The following is an 18,417-nucleotide window of genomic DNA, read 5'->3' as shown; positions in this document are numbered from 1 at the left end:
GCTAGTTATCACCACTCACTCTCAACTCTTTCACTACTCTTTTTACCAATGAATAGTGAGACTGACCATCATGTTATAACACCTCCACAACAAAGTTGAAAGGTGTGACTGGAATTTGAACCTGTGACCCTCAGATTACGAGATGAGCACCCTAACTGCTGAGCCCTGACAGAAGAGAGAGATGTTGCATGAGAAATACTTTAACATATATGTAGGTATAGTTGATTGGAGAATAATTTATCTGAAAACCTTTTTTAACAACTGTTCAAAACAACTTCCAGCAACAGCAAAGATCAGTTCCATTTCTCTGTATCAACAGCTTGACAAGATTCCATCTGTCAACAGCCAATAGTTCCTGAACTGGACAGAGACTGTTAAACTATACTACATGTAGTGTGACACATACCTGAGCTTGTGATAGAAGGTTGGTCCCCTTTATCTTTTGAAGGCTACAGTAAGAGAAATATCCAGCAACTGGAATTAAAATCTGTATAATTTTTGTTTAATAGAGAAACATGTTTCTAATAGTATCTGTCAAACACAATATTATACCCTTTTTTATTTAGTAAAAACTAAGAAAATATAAAAATATTTTATTTTATTTACATCACCACTACCTTAGTTTACTTTATGTCCATGCTGTTATCAGTTTGCCTCTACACAACAAATTTATTTTATAACCGTGGCTTATGTTATCAGTATCTGAGATGGTTCCAGTAGAGTTAGTTCACAACTATGGTTGGTATTACCAATATAGGAACATTTAAAATGGGCCCAACAAAGTTAGTTCACAACCATGGCTGGTATTATCAATATAGTAACAGTTTAAATGGGTCTAATAATGCAGTAGATTTGATTAGAACTGTATTTTCTTGCATTAAAGTAAATTTTTACTAATATAGTATATTGTAGTTATTGGGTATTTAATTAAATGTTGGTAAGTAACCATGGTCTAGGGTTAAATGTTGGTAACTAGGTTTAAGATAAAATTTTTAACCTTGTCTTGTAACCATCTTTTCATTTCATCAAAGTCCTGTTCTTTGTGTAGCTGAAAAGAAATTAATATCATTAATTGTGGCCTACTATAAACACCAGATGCATTTACTCAAAAAATAGCTTAATTACATTTTGATTTCATTTAATGTCTTGCAATTGGAAAAAAGAAACAAAAACTACTGTTATGACTTGTCCAGTGTGTCTACCACACAGTTTAATATCAACTTTTATTTTCAAAATGTCAATAATATTTTTATCTTAATACCAAGTCCTTTTATCAAAACAGATGTCATTTAAAACCCAGTGCTATGAATAAAACAACAAATTACCTTTCACCTTAGAAATCTGTGATTTTATATATTAATATAAAACTTGTAGATATTGAAATACAAGAATCTTCCAAATAAAACAACAGCAAGTGTAATCAGAAACAAATTATGCTAACAATCATCTCTTGCTAACAAATAAATGATGACACAAATAATCTCTTGCTAACACTAAATGATGCTAACAATCATCTCTAGCTAACACTACATGCAGTTTAAAAATATCTGCATGATAAGCAATAGAAAAACTAATTTTCCAAACAAGTAAAATTGTAAGGAACCTCACCTCATTAATAATTTCTTCTTCCTATCAAATGGAAAGAATTAAACAAAAAACACATATGAGACACATACAATAAGACAAACACTATGTAGGTAATTAAACATGTCTAAAAGTTAGGGTTCAAGTTAGGGAAATAAATTTATCTGCTACATTTCACTGAATTAATTCAGCATCATCAGATCAAAACCAAATGTTGCCTTCCAAGTGTTTAAAATATTTAAAAACTAATAACCCTTAAAATAATAACAAACTCAAAATTGCTACTTGAAAAAATGGACAACCACAAGTGTTAACTTGTCCAATTACCCTTGATAATTACATTTCTGTCATTAAACTTCTGTGTATTTCTCACTTACTTTCAAATAACTGTCTACTTTAATAACATAATGTGATGGTTATTCATTCCCATTAATGCTTACAGGCTAATTTTATGCCTTTTAAGTTTTAAGGTCTATTAACTGATATAATTTTCATACTTAATATAACGGAGTTTTTTTCCCCTTTATCATTCATGACATCTCCCAATTTTGTTAATTTCTCCTATGTTCCTTGTAATGTCACTTGTGAATCACCTTTTGTTCACATAACATTGTTGTGAAGATGTTAACTCAGTGAAATATATTCATAACATGTATCTTTTAATTCCGAATTTATTGTACATGATGTCTCTTTTATTTACTACTACATAACCAGCTTAAACTACAAGGTTGCTATGGTAAAAAGCTTATAACCATAGCTAAAAAGCTATGAAAGTTCTTATTTTCCTTGAAATCCATAATGGAATAGTTAAGAAACAAGTTTTTAAAACCAGCTAAGAAAAACGAGGTGAGTATTAACCAGAATGTGACCATTCAGAGATAAGCATTAAAAACCAGAATGGCCAGTTTAAGAAAAAGTGTTAAACTATAACTGGGCAAATAAGAAAGATATATTAAAACCCATTGTGGGTTTGTTAATAAAAAAGGTGTTAATTCCAGAAGAAAAACAGTTGAGAAAAAGATGATAAAAACATAATAGACTGCTTTGGAATGAAGTAATAAAAACACAAAGAAGCTAGTTACGAAGAAATGTTAAGAGCCATAATGGGCTAGTTAAGAAAAAAGTGTAAAAATTACTAGAAGTTATATTGTGATATTTCTAGCTCAGGAATGCTCCATTTAACTTAATTCAGTGGAAATCAAAAATTCAAACACCATTAATCAATAAAACAATATCAAATAATACAGTTTACATCAGCTATCATATCTTATCAGAGAAGTATTCTCAATAACTAAAAACACTATACAAGTGGCAACATGGGAACACAACAGCCAATAGTGATTGCTACAATAAAACGTATTACAAAACATAAGCAAACAAATAATGCCAACAGTACTTAGTAGATGACTACCTGTTGAGGCCTAACTTTAGAGTATGAGTGTGAGCTAAGACTGTCACCAGTCCAATTCACATCACTGTTCTCAGCACCAGGACTGCCACTGAAATAAACAAATAAATGGTTTAAAGAGCCAGTACAACCTCTTTATAAAAACACCAGACAGTTTAATGAGAGTGGCCGCTTCAAATAAAAAAAACGTTTATCACTATAGCAACCATTTACTGAAATAGCTGCTTCAACTTACAAAGTGTTTATGAAGACAGTAAATGTTTACTGAGTGTTAAAGTGTTCATCCTGGTAATAAATATCAACTGAGAGTGGTTAGTTTAACTTACAACTTCTCTCATAACCACAGATTAACTTTGTATTCTTGGACAAGTCAGTATTTTGACAAATGGATTACAGTTAAATACACACTATCATTCAAAGAGTTCATTAAACGACATGATGAAAAGTACAACAATACAGAACTAAGGAAAAGGAAACAGCAGAATAATGGACTATAACTCTTACTGCAAAATTACACTTACTTCAGAAAATACGTTAATAGTATCTAATCACAGAGATTGTCATAAAACAAAATGGAGGTCATAAAAATTGCCCATTTAAAAAAACAATTTTAAAATGTTTGAATATTATGAATGACTATTTCACAGAATTGACTGAGCAAAACTAAAGCTTCTTATGAAACCATCTAAATCACTATATATGTGTTTATGGAGTGAATCTAAATTCAACTATTTCAACAATTTTCATTTACCTAAATAAATAAGTGACTTTTCCAGACAAGTATATAGATACAAAATAAATTTTATCACTCTAATTCTCTGATAGAAGTCTTCCATCTGAGGTTCCAACAATTCCTTTTTGGTACAGAAAAGAACACCAGCATACATAGGTAATCAATTTTTAGGTTAGGTTTGTAAGAATCTTATTGATTGATAAAACTGAATTTGTGTGTGTGTGTGTGTGTACATCACACTTAGTATCATTGGCACACAAAAATATAGGAAATAAGAAGGAAACAAACAGGAATAAAAAAAACTTAATAAATGTTATAAAAACAATCAGGAATCAATATATACATAACCTAGATATATAAAGTAATATAGAAAGTTTAATGCTACAAAACTGATTGAAATGAAAAAGTCAAAACTACAAAAATCAAATTAAAAAAAATTTTATCTTCACTTTAGCTCAGACTAACATAATCACATCTAGTTTGTCAAAGTAGAAATTAAATTTTTAAAACTTTAAGCCATTCATTTTTTGCAGCTTTAACGATATTGTTTCAAAAAATTTTGTGGCATTAAAATTTTCCACATTACTATAGCTAGTTAGGTTAACATATGCATTGATACCTACTTGTTCATATAATATTTACAAATTATTTTATTGTACTATTACACATATATCAATGTATTAAAATTGTTTATCTACAAACAAACTTACTTAGAAGTACTATTTCTTTCTACCTTTGAGACTTGGCAATAGATCTCACTGCACAACAATTTTTTTTTTTAAAGTTTTGCTTCCTGAAAAGTTTTTGCTGATTGTGACAGGTACCTGGTGGGTATGAACAAATATAGTTTTGGTTTTGCTTCATCATGTAGGAACTCTAAGAAATAGACAGTTAACTGTTTACCGGCAATAACATATTTAATTGCGTTTATGTTTCTAATACGCTATTAAGTTCAACATAATTAAAAGTGTTTTGCTCCTGATTTTCCTTTGTATTCAATGTCCGGTGCATCACATTGTAGTGTCCAACAGTAGTCAGCAAGCATTGACAGATTCAAGTTGCTATGATATCGTTTTTTCATTGCAGCAATGTCCTGGTGAAACCTTTCACCGTGTTCGTCACTGACAGCACCGAAATTTTCAGGGAAGAAGTCCAAGTGTGAGTGGAGGAAATGAATCTTGAGTGACATGTTGCACTTCATTGTTTTGTATGCTTTGAGAAGTTTGTCTTCCAGCTGAATGTAATGTGGGGCTCTGTAATTGCCAAGAAAATTGTCAACAACGTCTTTGAAAGCTTTCCAGGCAATATTTTCTGGCCCAACTAACAGATCTTCAAACCACTTGTCACTCATAACATGTTTGATCTGAGGGCCAACAAAAAATGTCCTCTTTGATCTTGGCCTCAGTTATTCTTGGGAACATCCGTCTTAAATAACGAAAACCTTTGCTTTCTTTGTTCATTGCTTTCATGAAATTCTTCATAAGACCCAATTTTATGTGAAGAGCAGGCAAAAAAAATCTTTGCGGGGGTTGACAAGCAGTTCATGTGCCACATTTTTCTGCCCTGGAACTAACTTTTCACGGAGTGGCTAGCTCTGTCTAGAATAATGTGACTCTTTGGCACGACTGTTCCATTCACAGATGAAACAACAGTACCTTGTATAGCCAAGCTGCAGTCCCAGTAACAGAGCAATGACTTTCAGATCTCCACAGATATTCCAGTTGTACTTGCTGTACTGGATGTGCTTCAGCAACATTTTCATGTTCTCATAGGTTTCTTTCATGTGTGCTGCATGTGTAATGAAGGGTGAACATTGTTATTGTGTAACAGAACAGCTTTGAGGCTTAACATTGATGAATCAATAAAGAGATGCCACTCTTGCCAGTCATGGTCACAACCCAAAGCAGAGAACAATCCTTTAATGTCAATGCAAAAACAGAGACTGTCAACTTGTGCAAAGAATTTGGTTATATCATCTTGGCAGCTTCGAAATACAGAAATTTTCATACCTGGTGACAGCAAACATCATTCCTGCAGTCTTGAACCCATCAATTTGGCTTTTGCTTTTAACAGACCCAAATCTCTGACCAGATCATTTAATTCTGACTGTGTTATGAGATGTGGATCGCTTGAGGAGCACGGTTCAAAATCCAGACCAATGTCACTGCCAGTTCCCTGCATTGCAGTTTCTTCATCTGGTTCGTCTAAGGTCCATTCCTCTGGTCGTTTCGGAATTGAAAGACTGTCATGTGGCATGTGTCTCGTTGCTTAGGGCAGATTAAGGTATAATTGAATTCTTTTTGGCAGAGAAACTAGACACATTAGTCAAACAGAAGTAACAGTCCATCACATGGTCTTTCTATTCTTGCCATATCATCGGGACAGCAAATGGCATTGTCTTTCGATTGCCTCTGAGTCAAGCTCTGACAGACAGACAGCACATGTCGGTCACAACAAATCTGAGGTGCCCATTCCTAGTCTTGATCACCAATTTTACAGCCGAAGTACAGGTGATATGCTTTCTTCACAAGAGCAGTCATTGAGCATCTCTAATGAACAAGCGTATACTCGCCACAAATATAGCAGAATGTATGGCGGCTGTTACGACATTGATGAGACATACTGACTGACACCAATCGTCCTGTAAAATGTCTATAACATCTAACGCACTTGTTGCAGTGCTACTGAGGCAATGATATATTCTGAAACAATACGTACACACTATAAGGTCTATATAAATCCAATGAGCAGCATCTGTGTATGCAAGCCACTTTTGTAGCCTGCTAAGACAGTGTCAAGCTGCCTCCAGCCTGCCCAGGCATGCCCGGGCTGCATCCCTCTACAGAACAGCTTCAACCTTGTCTGATTTCATGCCTGGACATGCTGAGACTGCACAAGACATTGTTCATAGGTCTCTTACACAAACGAAAAGTTTTGGACACAAATATAAGAAAAAACATGACAAAACTGAAGATTTCGATGAAATGGAATGTGATGGGCAAATTTGGATGTGATTTTTGTGATCAGCACAAAAAAATCTATAAGGAACACCCAACAGTGTTTAAGAAGCAAAACGTTTGTTGTGCAGTGTCTTTGAAAAATAATGGACAAAAACTTTGTAAATAATAATTAAGTGGCAATTAATAATCTTCTGGTTAATTACCTCGTCTTAGGATATTTGCATGAAACATTATGAGACTGGGCACATTTATCAAAGTCGTTAGTTTCTGCTCGTTTTTCATTTTGGAGCTGGTTGGATGCCGACACAGTTTTTATCTGAACAACTGCACTGGTAGCATTTGTAGATCCTAAGTCTGGAAATGGGAAAAGGCAAAAAGATAGCATTAAGATATTGAAGTGACAGCCTCGAATGTTGAAGGTCACTGAAGCATTAAAAATCTGTAAGAAGAAAGGTCTACCTTTGAAAGCTCTTGGATTATAGGATATTGTGTTTTTTCAGCCTAATTTTTGTGAGAAAAACAAAAACACATTGTACCACAATGAGATTTTTTATCCACCTTCTGCTACCAAGTTTAAGTTGACAATTTTTAAAAATTGCACACCTGGTAGCTCTGAAATCTGCTTTATACCAATGTTCATGAGAAAACTTCACAATTTTGTTAGCAAATAAACCTTTAATCACAGGTTAATTTCATATAAAGTGCAAAGTCAGTTTTTGGGTATTTTCTGGTTACAAATTTATGATGTTAAGAAAGCCCATCAGGTATTTATGAAATATTAAGCATGACATTAAATGAATCCCCAATCCAGGTACAGGAAAAAACAACACAATTTATCAAATTTCATGCAAAGCTAACCAAGAACTACCTGTGCTAGCTGTCCTTAGTTTAGAACTGACAGACTAGAGGGAAGGCAGTTAGTCAACACTACTGATTACCAGCTCTTTGACTGTTGTTGTCAGACTGTATACAGCAATTTGTTTTTATTTCTTTGTGGTAAAAGGATACAATTGTTAAAATCTAACCCTAGCTGTTAAATCTAATTCCATAAGTAATACCACAACTTACTCATTCCTGCAAGATGAGCTTCGATGTTCTCATTATTTATGACACCATTCTCTCTGAAATCTCTAAGTGAATTATCATCAGCAGCATTTCCCTAAAGAAAATGAAATATATTATTCTAAGAAAATGCAACAGCCAGAGGTAGAATCCATCAAATATACATCAAAATTATCGACTGTAATAAATGTACATTCACTTGAAAACAAAGGTGTATCAAACTAAACGTTGATCTTATTCTATACTCCTTTTCTTGCCTTTTCTTTCATCCTAGTGCTTTTTACATTAATGTTTGTAAAACATGTTGAAGCCATGAAAACTACACGGATAACATGTACAATGTAGGCAAATTAAGCTGTTACTTTTCAAACACTGGAAGTGTTACCTACACAAACAGGTGTATCTCAAGTCCTATTAATTATGGTTTAGTAATTATTGTGTTTACATGAGGTTCTATTAATACATGGTTTAACAATTATTGTGTGTTTACATGGGGTTCTTTTAATACATGGTTTAATAATTGTTGTGTGTTTAGATTAGATGCTATTAATACATAGTTGATTAATTATTGTGTGTTTACGTGAGACCCTATTAATACATGGTTTAATAATTATTGTGTATTTACATGAGGTCCTATTAACACATGGTTTAATAATTATTGTGTGTTTACACGATGTCATATTAATACATGGTTTAATACTTCTTGTGTGTTTATATGAGGTCCAATTGACCATTTTGCACAAGTTTGTCTACATATTTGGACAAATATTTATGCTACAACTTTTGGTGCAGTACGTGTATCTTCAAAGAAATTGTAAAAGTTACAAGTTTTTATACAAAAAAAATCGGATTTTTTAGTGAAGCATTTTTAATAAAGCTTTATTTGTAAAAATATTGATTCTGTTTCTTTACCAGCCTGAGTAAGAAGTGATTTTCATATCATAACTAAAAACTATTCTTCATCCCTCAAAATTCTCAAATATTACTCGTGTAATCACTAAAACCACCTTCCAAATACATTTCAAACATTTGTTTTCAGCAAGATCTATATTTGTTAGTTATTTTCTATACTCTATGTAGTGTGTGTATATTTGACTGACGTCATAAACATCATAAAAAATTAGAAAATAAATATAAAGTATGCTTTTTCGTGCTAGAATGACTACATATTACAAAAAAATGCAAACATTTAGTCTAAACAGCTTAAGTCTCATAAGACTATATATATTTATTATTTCTATTATATTGACCTTCCAGTCATGCCAAGCTAATATTACATAGCTTCCATTGATGTGGTACATGTGTACTTATGTTAAATATCCAGTAATATAAAACTGACCTTTAGTCTTCTCTCTCTTGGTTGTGTTTTAGTTGACTACTATTTTGTAATATTCAGTCACATTTCAATTATTACAAATCATATATGTATACAGATTATTACTATTTAGAAATAAATTATTAAACTTATGTTTCTTAAAATATAGAACAATAAATAAAGAAATAAAACAAGCAACTATCTCTTCTAGCTATGATCTTTAAATTCGGTTGCTAAGCATTTTCAAATTTTGCATGTGGAATATGCAAACTAAAAATCATACATTACTATATCAATACCACTGAATCCCACTATAATTTATCAACCTGAGTAAATAAGTTGTATTTAGGTCTCAAAAAAACACCAAACTTCTTGCAGGTTGAAGACACAACCTACCTCCTTGAAATATTAGTTTGACAGAATGTGGTAGCCTTTTAACAGATTAAAATAGGTGAGAAAACCACAACAAGGACAATCAGATCTGTTGATTGGTTATTCACATGCCATATTTTGAAGTAAATATATATAAGGGACAGTTTCTGAAAATGGAAAGAGGTGAACAGGTCCACTCTGTTTGATTCAGTGCATAACCCATATCTTAGCAAAATAAAAAGGTACAAGGTTCTTTTATATTCTAACCTGTCAATATTGGTAATTTGAGTTCCTAATTCATATGAAACTTTAGACATAGTATTTTTACATAACAAACATCTAATCTGAACCAGTCCTTCATTCAACATATCATCTGACAAAAGAAAATCTATATTTAAATGTGTTCTTTTAATATTTACTTTTAAATTTTGAAATTAACTCATGTATAACATTAAAGTTTCAATTATAATCTACAATTTGACATCAAACTCACTGACATAAAATCATAAAATAATAGTTCAATAAAACTTTGAATGCATGTCAACAAACACAATGACATGGCCTTTGACCCATGACCCATAGCAAAAAGGTTAACAAGGTTGAATAATTGTTTTGAGTATTTAGATGAAGTGCAATTGACATAGGGTCTAACAACTGTTGTGTGTCATTAAATAAAGTCCTATTAACGTGTTATAATATCTCTGAGAGTTTATATCATATGAAGTGCTATTATACATTAATCTAACAACTGTTTCAGGTTCACAGAAACGTTGAGAGAATAGCATTTGTCTTCTATACAAAGTCTCTGAGCAAATCTTATGTAATGTACAATACTGTGCTGCAGTTTACCAGAATACAGAGTACTAATAACATGTCTAAAACCAATAATCAAGGAACAGATACTGAATAATGGTACATTAAACACAGTGTTGAAACCATCAGGAAGTGTTACAGTCTACTGATGGATTAAATTAATTGAAAGTTTAAAAGAGATGCTCAAGAATTATTTCACTACAAATTCAAAAGTTGTGAAGCAACTCAGCTTAAGGGGACCTGTTCTATACCATGTGATTGATATGTATCATTCTAATAACGTTGGAGATAGAAACTACTAAACTTTCTCAAGTTGAAATTGAATCAGTCTAATAAAAAATTAAGAGAACAATTAAATTACTTTGTAAATTAAATACAAGAAATAACAATGTGTGAACTGTCTGTGTTTTAAAATGATTAAACATACAAGAAATGACAATGTATGAACTGTCTGTGTTATTAAAATGATTAAACATACAAGAAATGACAATGTATGAACCGTCTGTGTTATTAAAATAATGATTAAACATACAAGAAATGACAATGTATGAACTGTCTGTGTTATTAAAATGATTAAACATACAAGAAATGACAATGTGTGAACTGTCTGTGTTATTAAAATGATTAAACATACAAGAAATGACAATGTAGAACTGTCTGTGTTATTAAAATAATGATTAAACATACAAGAAATGACAATGTATGAACTGTCTGTGTTATTAAAATGATTAAACATACAAGAAATGACAATGTAGAACTGTATGTGTTATTAAAATAATGATTAAACATACAAGAAATGACAATGTATGAACTGTCTGTGTTATTAAAATGATTAAACATACAAGAAATGACAATGTAGAACTGTCTGTGTTATTAAAATAATGATTAAACATACAAGAAATGACAATGTATGAACTGTCTGTGTTATTAAAATAATGATTAAACATACAAGAAATGACAATGTATGAACTGTCTGTGTTATTAAAATAATGATTAAACATACAAGAAATGACAATGTATGAACTGTCTGTGTTATTAAAATAATGATTAAACATACAAGAAATGACAATGTATGAACTGTCTGTGTTATTAAAATGATTAAACATACAAGAAATGACAATGTATGAACTGTCTGTGTTATTAAAATGATTAAACATACAAGAAATGACAATGTAGAACTGTCTGTGTTATTAAAATAATGATTAAACATACAAGAAATGACAATGTATGAACTGTCTGTGTTATTAAAATAATGATTAAACATACAAGAAATGACAATGTATGAACTGTCTGTGTTATTAAAATGATTAAACATACAAGAAATAACAATGTGGAACTGTCTGTGTTATTAAAATAATGATTAAACATACAAGAAATGACAATGTATGAATTGTCTGTGTTATTAAAATAATGATTAAACATACAAGAAATGACAATGTATGAATTGTCTGTGTTATTGAAATAATGATTAAACATACAAGAAATGACAATGTAGAACTGTCTGTGTTATTAAGATAATGATTAAACATACAAGAAATGACAATGCATGAACTGTGTGTGTTATTAAAATAATGATTAAACATACAAGAAATGACAATGTATGAACTGTCTGTGTTATTAAAATAATGATTAAACATACAAGAAATGATAATGTATGAATTGTCTGTGTTATTAAAATAATGATTAAACATACAAGAAATGACAATGTATGAACTGTCTGTGTTATTGAAATAATGATTAAACATACAAGAAATGACAATGTAGAACTGTCTGTGTTATTAAAATAATGATTAAACATACAAGAAATGACAATGTATGAACTGTCTGTGTTATTAAAATAATGATTAAACATACAAGAAATGACAATGTATGAACTGTCTGTGTTATTAAAATAATGATTAAACATACAAAAAATGACAATGTAGAACTGTCTGTGTTATTGAAATAATGATTAAACATACAAGAAATGACAATGTATGAACTGTCTGTGTTATTAAAATAATGATTAAACATACAAGAAATGACAATGTATGAACTGTCTGTTATTAAAATAATGATTAAACATACAAAAAATGACAATGTGGAACTGTCTGTGTTATTAAAATAATGATTAAACAACATCAAAATTTGATTTGGCAGTTTTTCTGAACAAACCTGTTTTGACTGGGTCTGTATGGGTTGGTTTTGACCAACTGTTGTTTTTTTCTTTTCAAAACGTTCGTACCGAAGAAATAAATTGTTCAGCTCATCGTTAATTCTCAGGAGTTCACCTGTAGAACAATAAATGGTTTCTGTAAACTATTTCACTTTTATCAGCACTGAATCAATGCAGTGATTCAGAAAAAATTAAAATCATGTGTTTCTCGTGTCATAAAGACTAATATTTTATGTGGTTTTAAGATACTTTTAAACAAAAACAGCTAAATGAGTTTTTCTTGCAACTTACTAAAAAATGTCGAAACAATTAACACTAAAATGAATCAAATATGAGCAAACAAGAAGGGAAGATGATTCTTTGGCATATTTCTCACTTGTTACTTCTTCATTACCCACTCGATCTACCAGCTCCACGACACGACTCTGCATAGCTCGACATGTCTGCTGCAGTTCCTGTTAGTACAAGAGAAAACAGAGTAATAATATCTTACTTACTGTAAAAATAAGGCATAAGTATGTGGTTGTCATCAAGAGAACTGACAAATGAAACTCTATACACTGGTTCACTATGATTTAAACACATTTCATCGCACAGACAACCACAATAATATAAGTCATAACTTCTTTCACCTGCAAAAGTTCCCAGTCACTAGTACAGCCCTTCTCTGGGGTCATTTCTGTCAACATTTCTCCAAACACTTTCATGTTTCCTTCGACCACGTCCAGCTCACTCCGAAGCTTGGCCAGCTGTTCAGAGGATAAACTCACGGAACTTAAACTCTGGATTGGATTCATCTGTGTACGGATAGAAAAAAGAATGATTTACAAGTTTTTTATGTCAGAATGTTGCAAGTCTTAAACTTATGGATTAAATTCAGTCATTATAAACTAACTCTAACTTTTTTCTGCTGTAAAACATAGTTTTGGGTTATCCAATTAAACCTAACATTTATAAGGTCTTCAAGATTGTGTGACAAAAGATACCACCTTATTATGTTTATCCAGCAACCTAAACACTAACTGTGAGCTACATCAAATATTATCAACTCAGCTTGACTGAAGGTTGCTATCAATGGGTTCTGTATGGCTTTTGGTAGAGAAATATAAGAAGGTTTGTAGAAAGCAGTGAGTTGGCACATTGAATAGTTTCTTACCCACTTATCCCACCTTCTATGTAGTTTGGAAGAGAATGTTTTGGACAATGTTTCAAGTTCTTTATCAGCTCCTTCCCACTACTAAGTGAACAATTTACCCTGAAGGCCATTCTTTTGTTGTGTTTAATATGAGAAGAGAAATCAATAAAACACATACACAAAACCTTATATATAAAGAGGTTGCATATATTTTATTGAGATCATTTAGGGGACACTACCAGGTACTTCCAGTTCTTGTCACCAAGACCAGTCATGTTTAGGGAAACCAAACTTTTATGAGGATAAAAGGCAATACAGATAAAAATCTTTAAAAATATTACCATACCAATATGATAAAATACTAAAAAACATCCAAAGCTAAAGCTAAACAGACATTGTAGGGAGAGAGTTAGCCATGAAACTACCTGATGAACAGGTGGTTCTTGAGGAGGAGGATCTGTGAGATGTGGTGGTTCTTTTACTTCACTTTGAGGTTGGTGGTGTTCAGACTGATGAAGTGGAACACTCTATTAAATAATAACAATCAAGAAAAACTATGTGAAAAGTCTTTGAAGAATACAGTTTTAAACATGACAGACAATATTGACTGGGGTAAAAGATTAAGTCTACACTTAAAAGAAATATTCAATGAAACTTCAAAACATTTTACCTGAATTTTAAGAGACATTAGGGTAAAATATCAGTAAAATACCTAACCCTAATCATAAAAGAAATAACTGTAAACTAGACTGAGAAATGGTGGTATACATTTACAAAATAAAGACAACTGTTATTTGTAACAATGGTATTATGACAAGTGTGATTTTCTTTGAGGAGTTTAGGTCGATAGGTATTTCATGTTTATTGGTACAAAGCTACTAAGCTATCTGTGCCAAACAAGATGTAGTATACCACAATGGTATATGGAAATTAAGGTAAAATTACATAAAATTAAGACCCACCAGGAAGACTGAAGCATTAAGTTCAAACTTTTTGCTGTCAGTCACCTAAAGTTGGCCTTTCCAATCCTGGGTTCAGGTCAAAATAAAATTAAAATGTGTAAAAGAAATCATGTTAAAACAGTGTATAGTCCAATAAAAACCTTAAGTTAAAAAGACCAATGACTCTTAAAAATGTAAAAACATGAGTGAGGCGGCCAGTATTACCTATGACATTGGCTAATGTCAAGGGCAAACCTACCTTGAAAATATGTTTAAAATGGCATCGTCATTCTTGGTCGTAATGACGGCATGATAATAAAACATGTAAGATTGTGACCTGAGTGCCACACAGACCACACATTAGTGCATCAGTACCAGATAAAAGGAAGTGTTGAGTTAAAAAGCTGTGACCAATGTGTAGCCTAGCCAATACAACTTCTTCCCTTCAATCTTTACAGAAACAAGATGGCCAAAGAGCTACAGAAGGCTTTATTTGAAAAAAACTTATTATTTCGCTGCTCACTCAGGGTTGACTGTCAACTGGTGTACAGTCAGGTTTTGATAACTGGACCATACTCCATGTATGGAAGAGGTACAGTGGTGATAGAGCCAGAGCAGATGGACTTTGCCGCTCTGTTAGCTAGCTCATTCCCATGAATACCAATATGACCTGGTATCCAACAAAACTGGACAAAGATAGATGAAAGAGAAAGATAGACCAGTTTCTTTTGGGTATTGATATGAATAGAATGGTAACTAACATGGAATGATGTCAGGGCCAATAAACAGCTGAGTGAATCAGTATAGATCATAAAATTTGTATAATGCATAGCTTCAATATGATTCAGGGCAAGAGAAATGGCATACAATTCAGCAGTGAACACAGAAACTGTAGAGGCAATTTTTTGTGCTACAACCAAACTGTAACAAAACATGGTAGAGCCTACAGAGTCACCTAATTTTTAACCATCAGTATATATGGGAATAGATGGATTGTTTGAAAGATGTTCAGCAAATAAAGAGCAATATTTCCAATAAGGAGTACCAGCCTTCCTCAGATAATTCAAAGATAGGTCACAGTTGAGGATAGTAATTAGCCATGGTGGAAGAGGCCAATCTGTTGATACTGCTATGCTATTCAAAGATATATCCAATTTTTCTGATTGTGCCTGAATACGAAGGCTAAAATAAGCAATGGCAGATTTTCTATTATAAAAAAGTGTGGCCCACATAGGATGAAAAACACAACCCCAACTAGGATGCTGTGGTACAGAGCAAAGTTTGGAAGCATACATAAGAGACAGTTGCAAACAGCAAATGTACAGAGGGGGTTCGTGGGACTCCACATACAAACTTTGGACTGGAGAAGTACGAAAGGCCCCAGTGCAAAGCCGAAGTTCCTGATGGTGGATAGGATCCAGCATTTTCAGTGCTGAGGTCCTGGCAGAACCATAAACCAGAGACAACAGGAAGTACATTATCATCGATACAAAGTTCTGAATCTGAATGAATACCCCTTTGGTGGCAGAAATGTACACAAACAGTTTTAGGGAGAGAAAACCAGTTGCTGTGGTCCACTTAAGTGTATGACTGATTACAGTTTGTAGCTGCCGCTCAATAATCCTCATGTTTGATGACTGACATGAGATGTGAAAGTCATCAACAAAAAGACCATTTGCAACTGTAGGGGGTAGCTGTTCACTGATGGCATTAATTTTTATAATGAAAAGTGTGACACTCAGAACACAGCCCTGAGGAACTCCAAGTTCCTGTGAGAAAAAAAGGGGAAGTGTTGAGCCCACATGGGCCTGGAATCGATGGTTCATTAAAAACTACTTAATAAAAAGTGGCAAATTGCCATACAATCTGTATGAGTCAAGGTCTCAGAAGATGCCTCATCTCCATGTCGTATCATAAGCTTTCTCTAAATAAAAAAAAAAGAAACAAGATGTTGCTTCTAAAAGGCTCATCAGATTGAAGTTTCAAAGCGAATTAAGTGGTCTATCATGAAGCATTGTCTTTGGAATGCACACTGAGTGGGTGAGAGAAGGTTGTTTGATTCCAGGAACCAAACAAGATGAGCATTAATCATTCTCTCTAAGGTTTTACTGAGGCAACTCGTCAAAGCAATGGGATGGTAATTTGAAGGAATCTTTGGATCCTTCCCAGGTTTAAGAATAAGGAGTACAACAGCTTGGCGGCAAGCATAAGGAAAGACATTCTCCTGCCATATCCAGTTAAAGACAGCCATGAGAAAGGTGGTGTAGCATCTCATAATGTACATCATCAGATCCAACTGATGTATTGCCAGACCAATGTAGCACAAGTTTGAGTTCCACCAGTGTAAAAGGGCGATTGTAGTCATAGGGATGATCAGTCAAAAAGAAAACAGGCAGATGTTCAACTCATGTTTTAATAGCTAAGAAGAAAGGGGATGAATTTGAAGAGCTAGATACATGAGAGAAACATTCATCAAAAGTATTGACAATGCTCTGAGCATCAGCAACTTCATGGCCATTGAATATTAAGATAGATAGGGGGGACAGAAGTATACCCTCCACTCACCTTCCAGATCTTGTCCCATATGACTTTTGAACTGGTGGTTGAAGAAATGCTGGAGGTGTATTTAATCCAAGATTCCTTCTGGCTTTGATGTCTAACTCATCAAGCCTGTGCATGGGTTTGCTGAAATGCAATGCAGTTTGAAAGTGTGGGATATCTGCAAAATTTATTCCAAGCATGTTTCTGAGCTTTCCATATTATAGAACAAGCAGAATTCCACCAAGGGCAGGGATGCCTTAGGAAAGATGTTGAGGTTTTGAGGATGCACTGAGCAGCTGCTTGAACAATACAGTTAGTTACTGCTGCTACACAATCATCTATCGATGATTTACATAAGGTGGCAGGATCAAGTTCTGAGAGATAAGTGAAAGAGGGACAGTTGGCCAAGTACAACTTCCACTGAGGCACACAGGATGAGTGGCACTGACCATGGCCAATCTCTCTTAATGTGATAGGAAAATGATCACTACCCCGTGGATTGATGTCAACCTCCCAAGGAAAGCAAGTGAAAAGTGAAGGAAAGCAGGTGGAAAGATCTATAGCAGTAAATGACTGACTGGGTGCATGAAAATAAGTAGAAAAGCTAGCATTGAAGGGAGACAGAATGTGATTCCAGAGCATATGTTCTACAGCACAACCCCTCACATCAATACTAGAACCACCCCAAAGGGGATTATGCCCATTAAGATCCCCCAAGATTAAAATGGGGGTTGAAAGTTGCTCAATGAGGACATCAAGTTCTGATGGATGATAATTTTTTCTTCTGGTAAGATACAGAGAGCAAACAGTGATGGTATGACCCAAGGAAATTTGGATGGCTACATCCTCCAAGGGCGTATTCAATGACAAGGACCTACACATGACCTGTCATTTCGGTATAAGGAGTATTGTTGAATTGTAACTGTGTTAGTAGGTTTTAAAAATGTTTCCTGTAAAGAAAGGCATTTGGGTTGATAAAAATGAATCAAATCCTTGATGTCATTCACATTTGATTGAAAACCTCAACAGTTCCATTGGATTAGCATGGCCATTTTTATTTATTTTGGAGAAGTTAATGGCAAGGAGACCTTCTGCCTGCGACTGCACTTTTTTCTTTACTGAATGTGGGTCATCACTCCAGATTGTTCTGGATTGAGAAGGCAGGTCGGAGTTTGAAGACATACATTCCAGTGATTGAGGACATGAATGAATGGTTTGTTTAATTTTTGGGGTGTCAAGAGAGAAAAACCCCATGGGTTTTCATCTGGGCTTGAACAAGGCAAAGTTGGGCAATAAATGGAAGATGTGGTAGGGACAGAGATAGAAAGAGATACTGATTCATTAACTTTGTTGATTTTGGAGAGTATGAGATTAAGATGCACTGTTAAGGATTCTGTA

General features: G+C 33.3%; 1 protein-coding gene across 6 annotated transcripts in view; it reads right to left on the bottom strand.

The window, feature by feature from the left end:
* LOC143244476 (TOM1-like protein 2) overlaps positions 1 to 18,417 on the bottom strand; it is a 39,263-nt gene that overhangs the window by 5,897 nt on the left and 14,949 nt on the right. For 4 of the 6 annotated variants that reach the window (XR_013025104.1, XM_076489210.1, XM_076489209.1 and 1 more), the window contains 10 exons: positions 13,963 to 14,064; positions 13,035 to 13,199; positions 12,779 to 12,857; positions 12,402 to 12,517; positions 7,754 to 7,844; positions 6,889 to 7,039; positions 2,996 to 3,083; positions 1,609 to 1,629; positions 998 to 1,048; positions 407 to 449 (listed from right to left, as the gene is read on the bottom strand). Coding sequence is in view for 5 of the 6 variants with exons in the window: in XM_076489210.1 (XP_076345325.1) it covers positions 407 to 449; positions 998 to 1,048; positions 1,609 to 1,629; positions 2,996 to 3,083; positions 6,889 to 7,039; positions 7,754 to 7,844; positions 12,402 to 12,517; positions 12,779 to 12,857; positions 13,035 to 13,199; positions 13,963 to 14,064 (907 nt within the window). In the remaining variant the exon portion in view is untranslated. The remainder of the gene's footprint in view (positions 1 to 406; positions 450 to 997; positions 1,049 to 1,608; positions 1,630 to 2,995; positions 3,084 to 6,888; positions 7,040 to 7,753; positions 7,845 to 12,401; positions 12,518 to 12,778; positions 12,858 to 13,034; positions 13,200 to 13,962; positions 14,065 to 18,417) is intronic. The other 2 variants (XM_076489212.1, XM_076489211.1) reach the window with 1 other exon arrangement.

The sequence above is a fragment of the Tachypleus tridentatus genome, chromosome 2 (genome assembly GCF_004210375.1).
Source record: "Tachypleus tridentatus isolate NWPU-2018 chromosome 2, ASM421037v1, whole genome shotgun sequence".
NCBI lineage: Eukaryota > Metazoa > Arthropoda > Merostomata > Xiphosura > Limulidae > Tachypleus > Tachypleus tridentatus.
The sequence above is the reverse complement of the archived record's forward strand: the minus strand, read 5'-3'. Positions and strand labels throughout refer to the sequence as shown.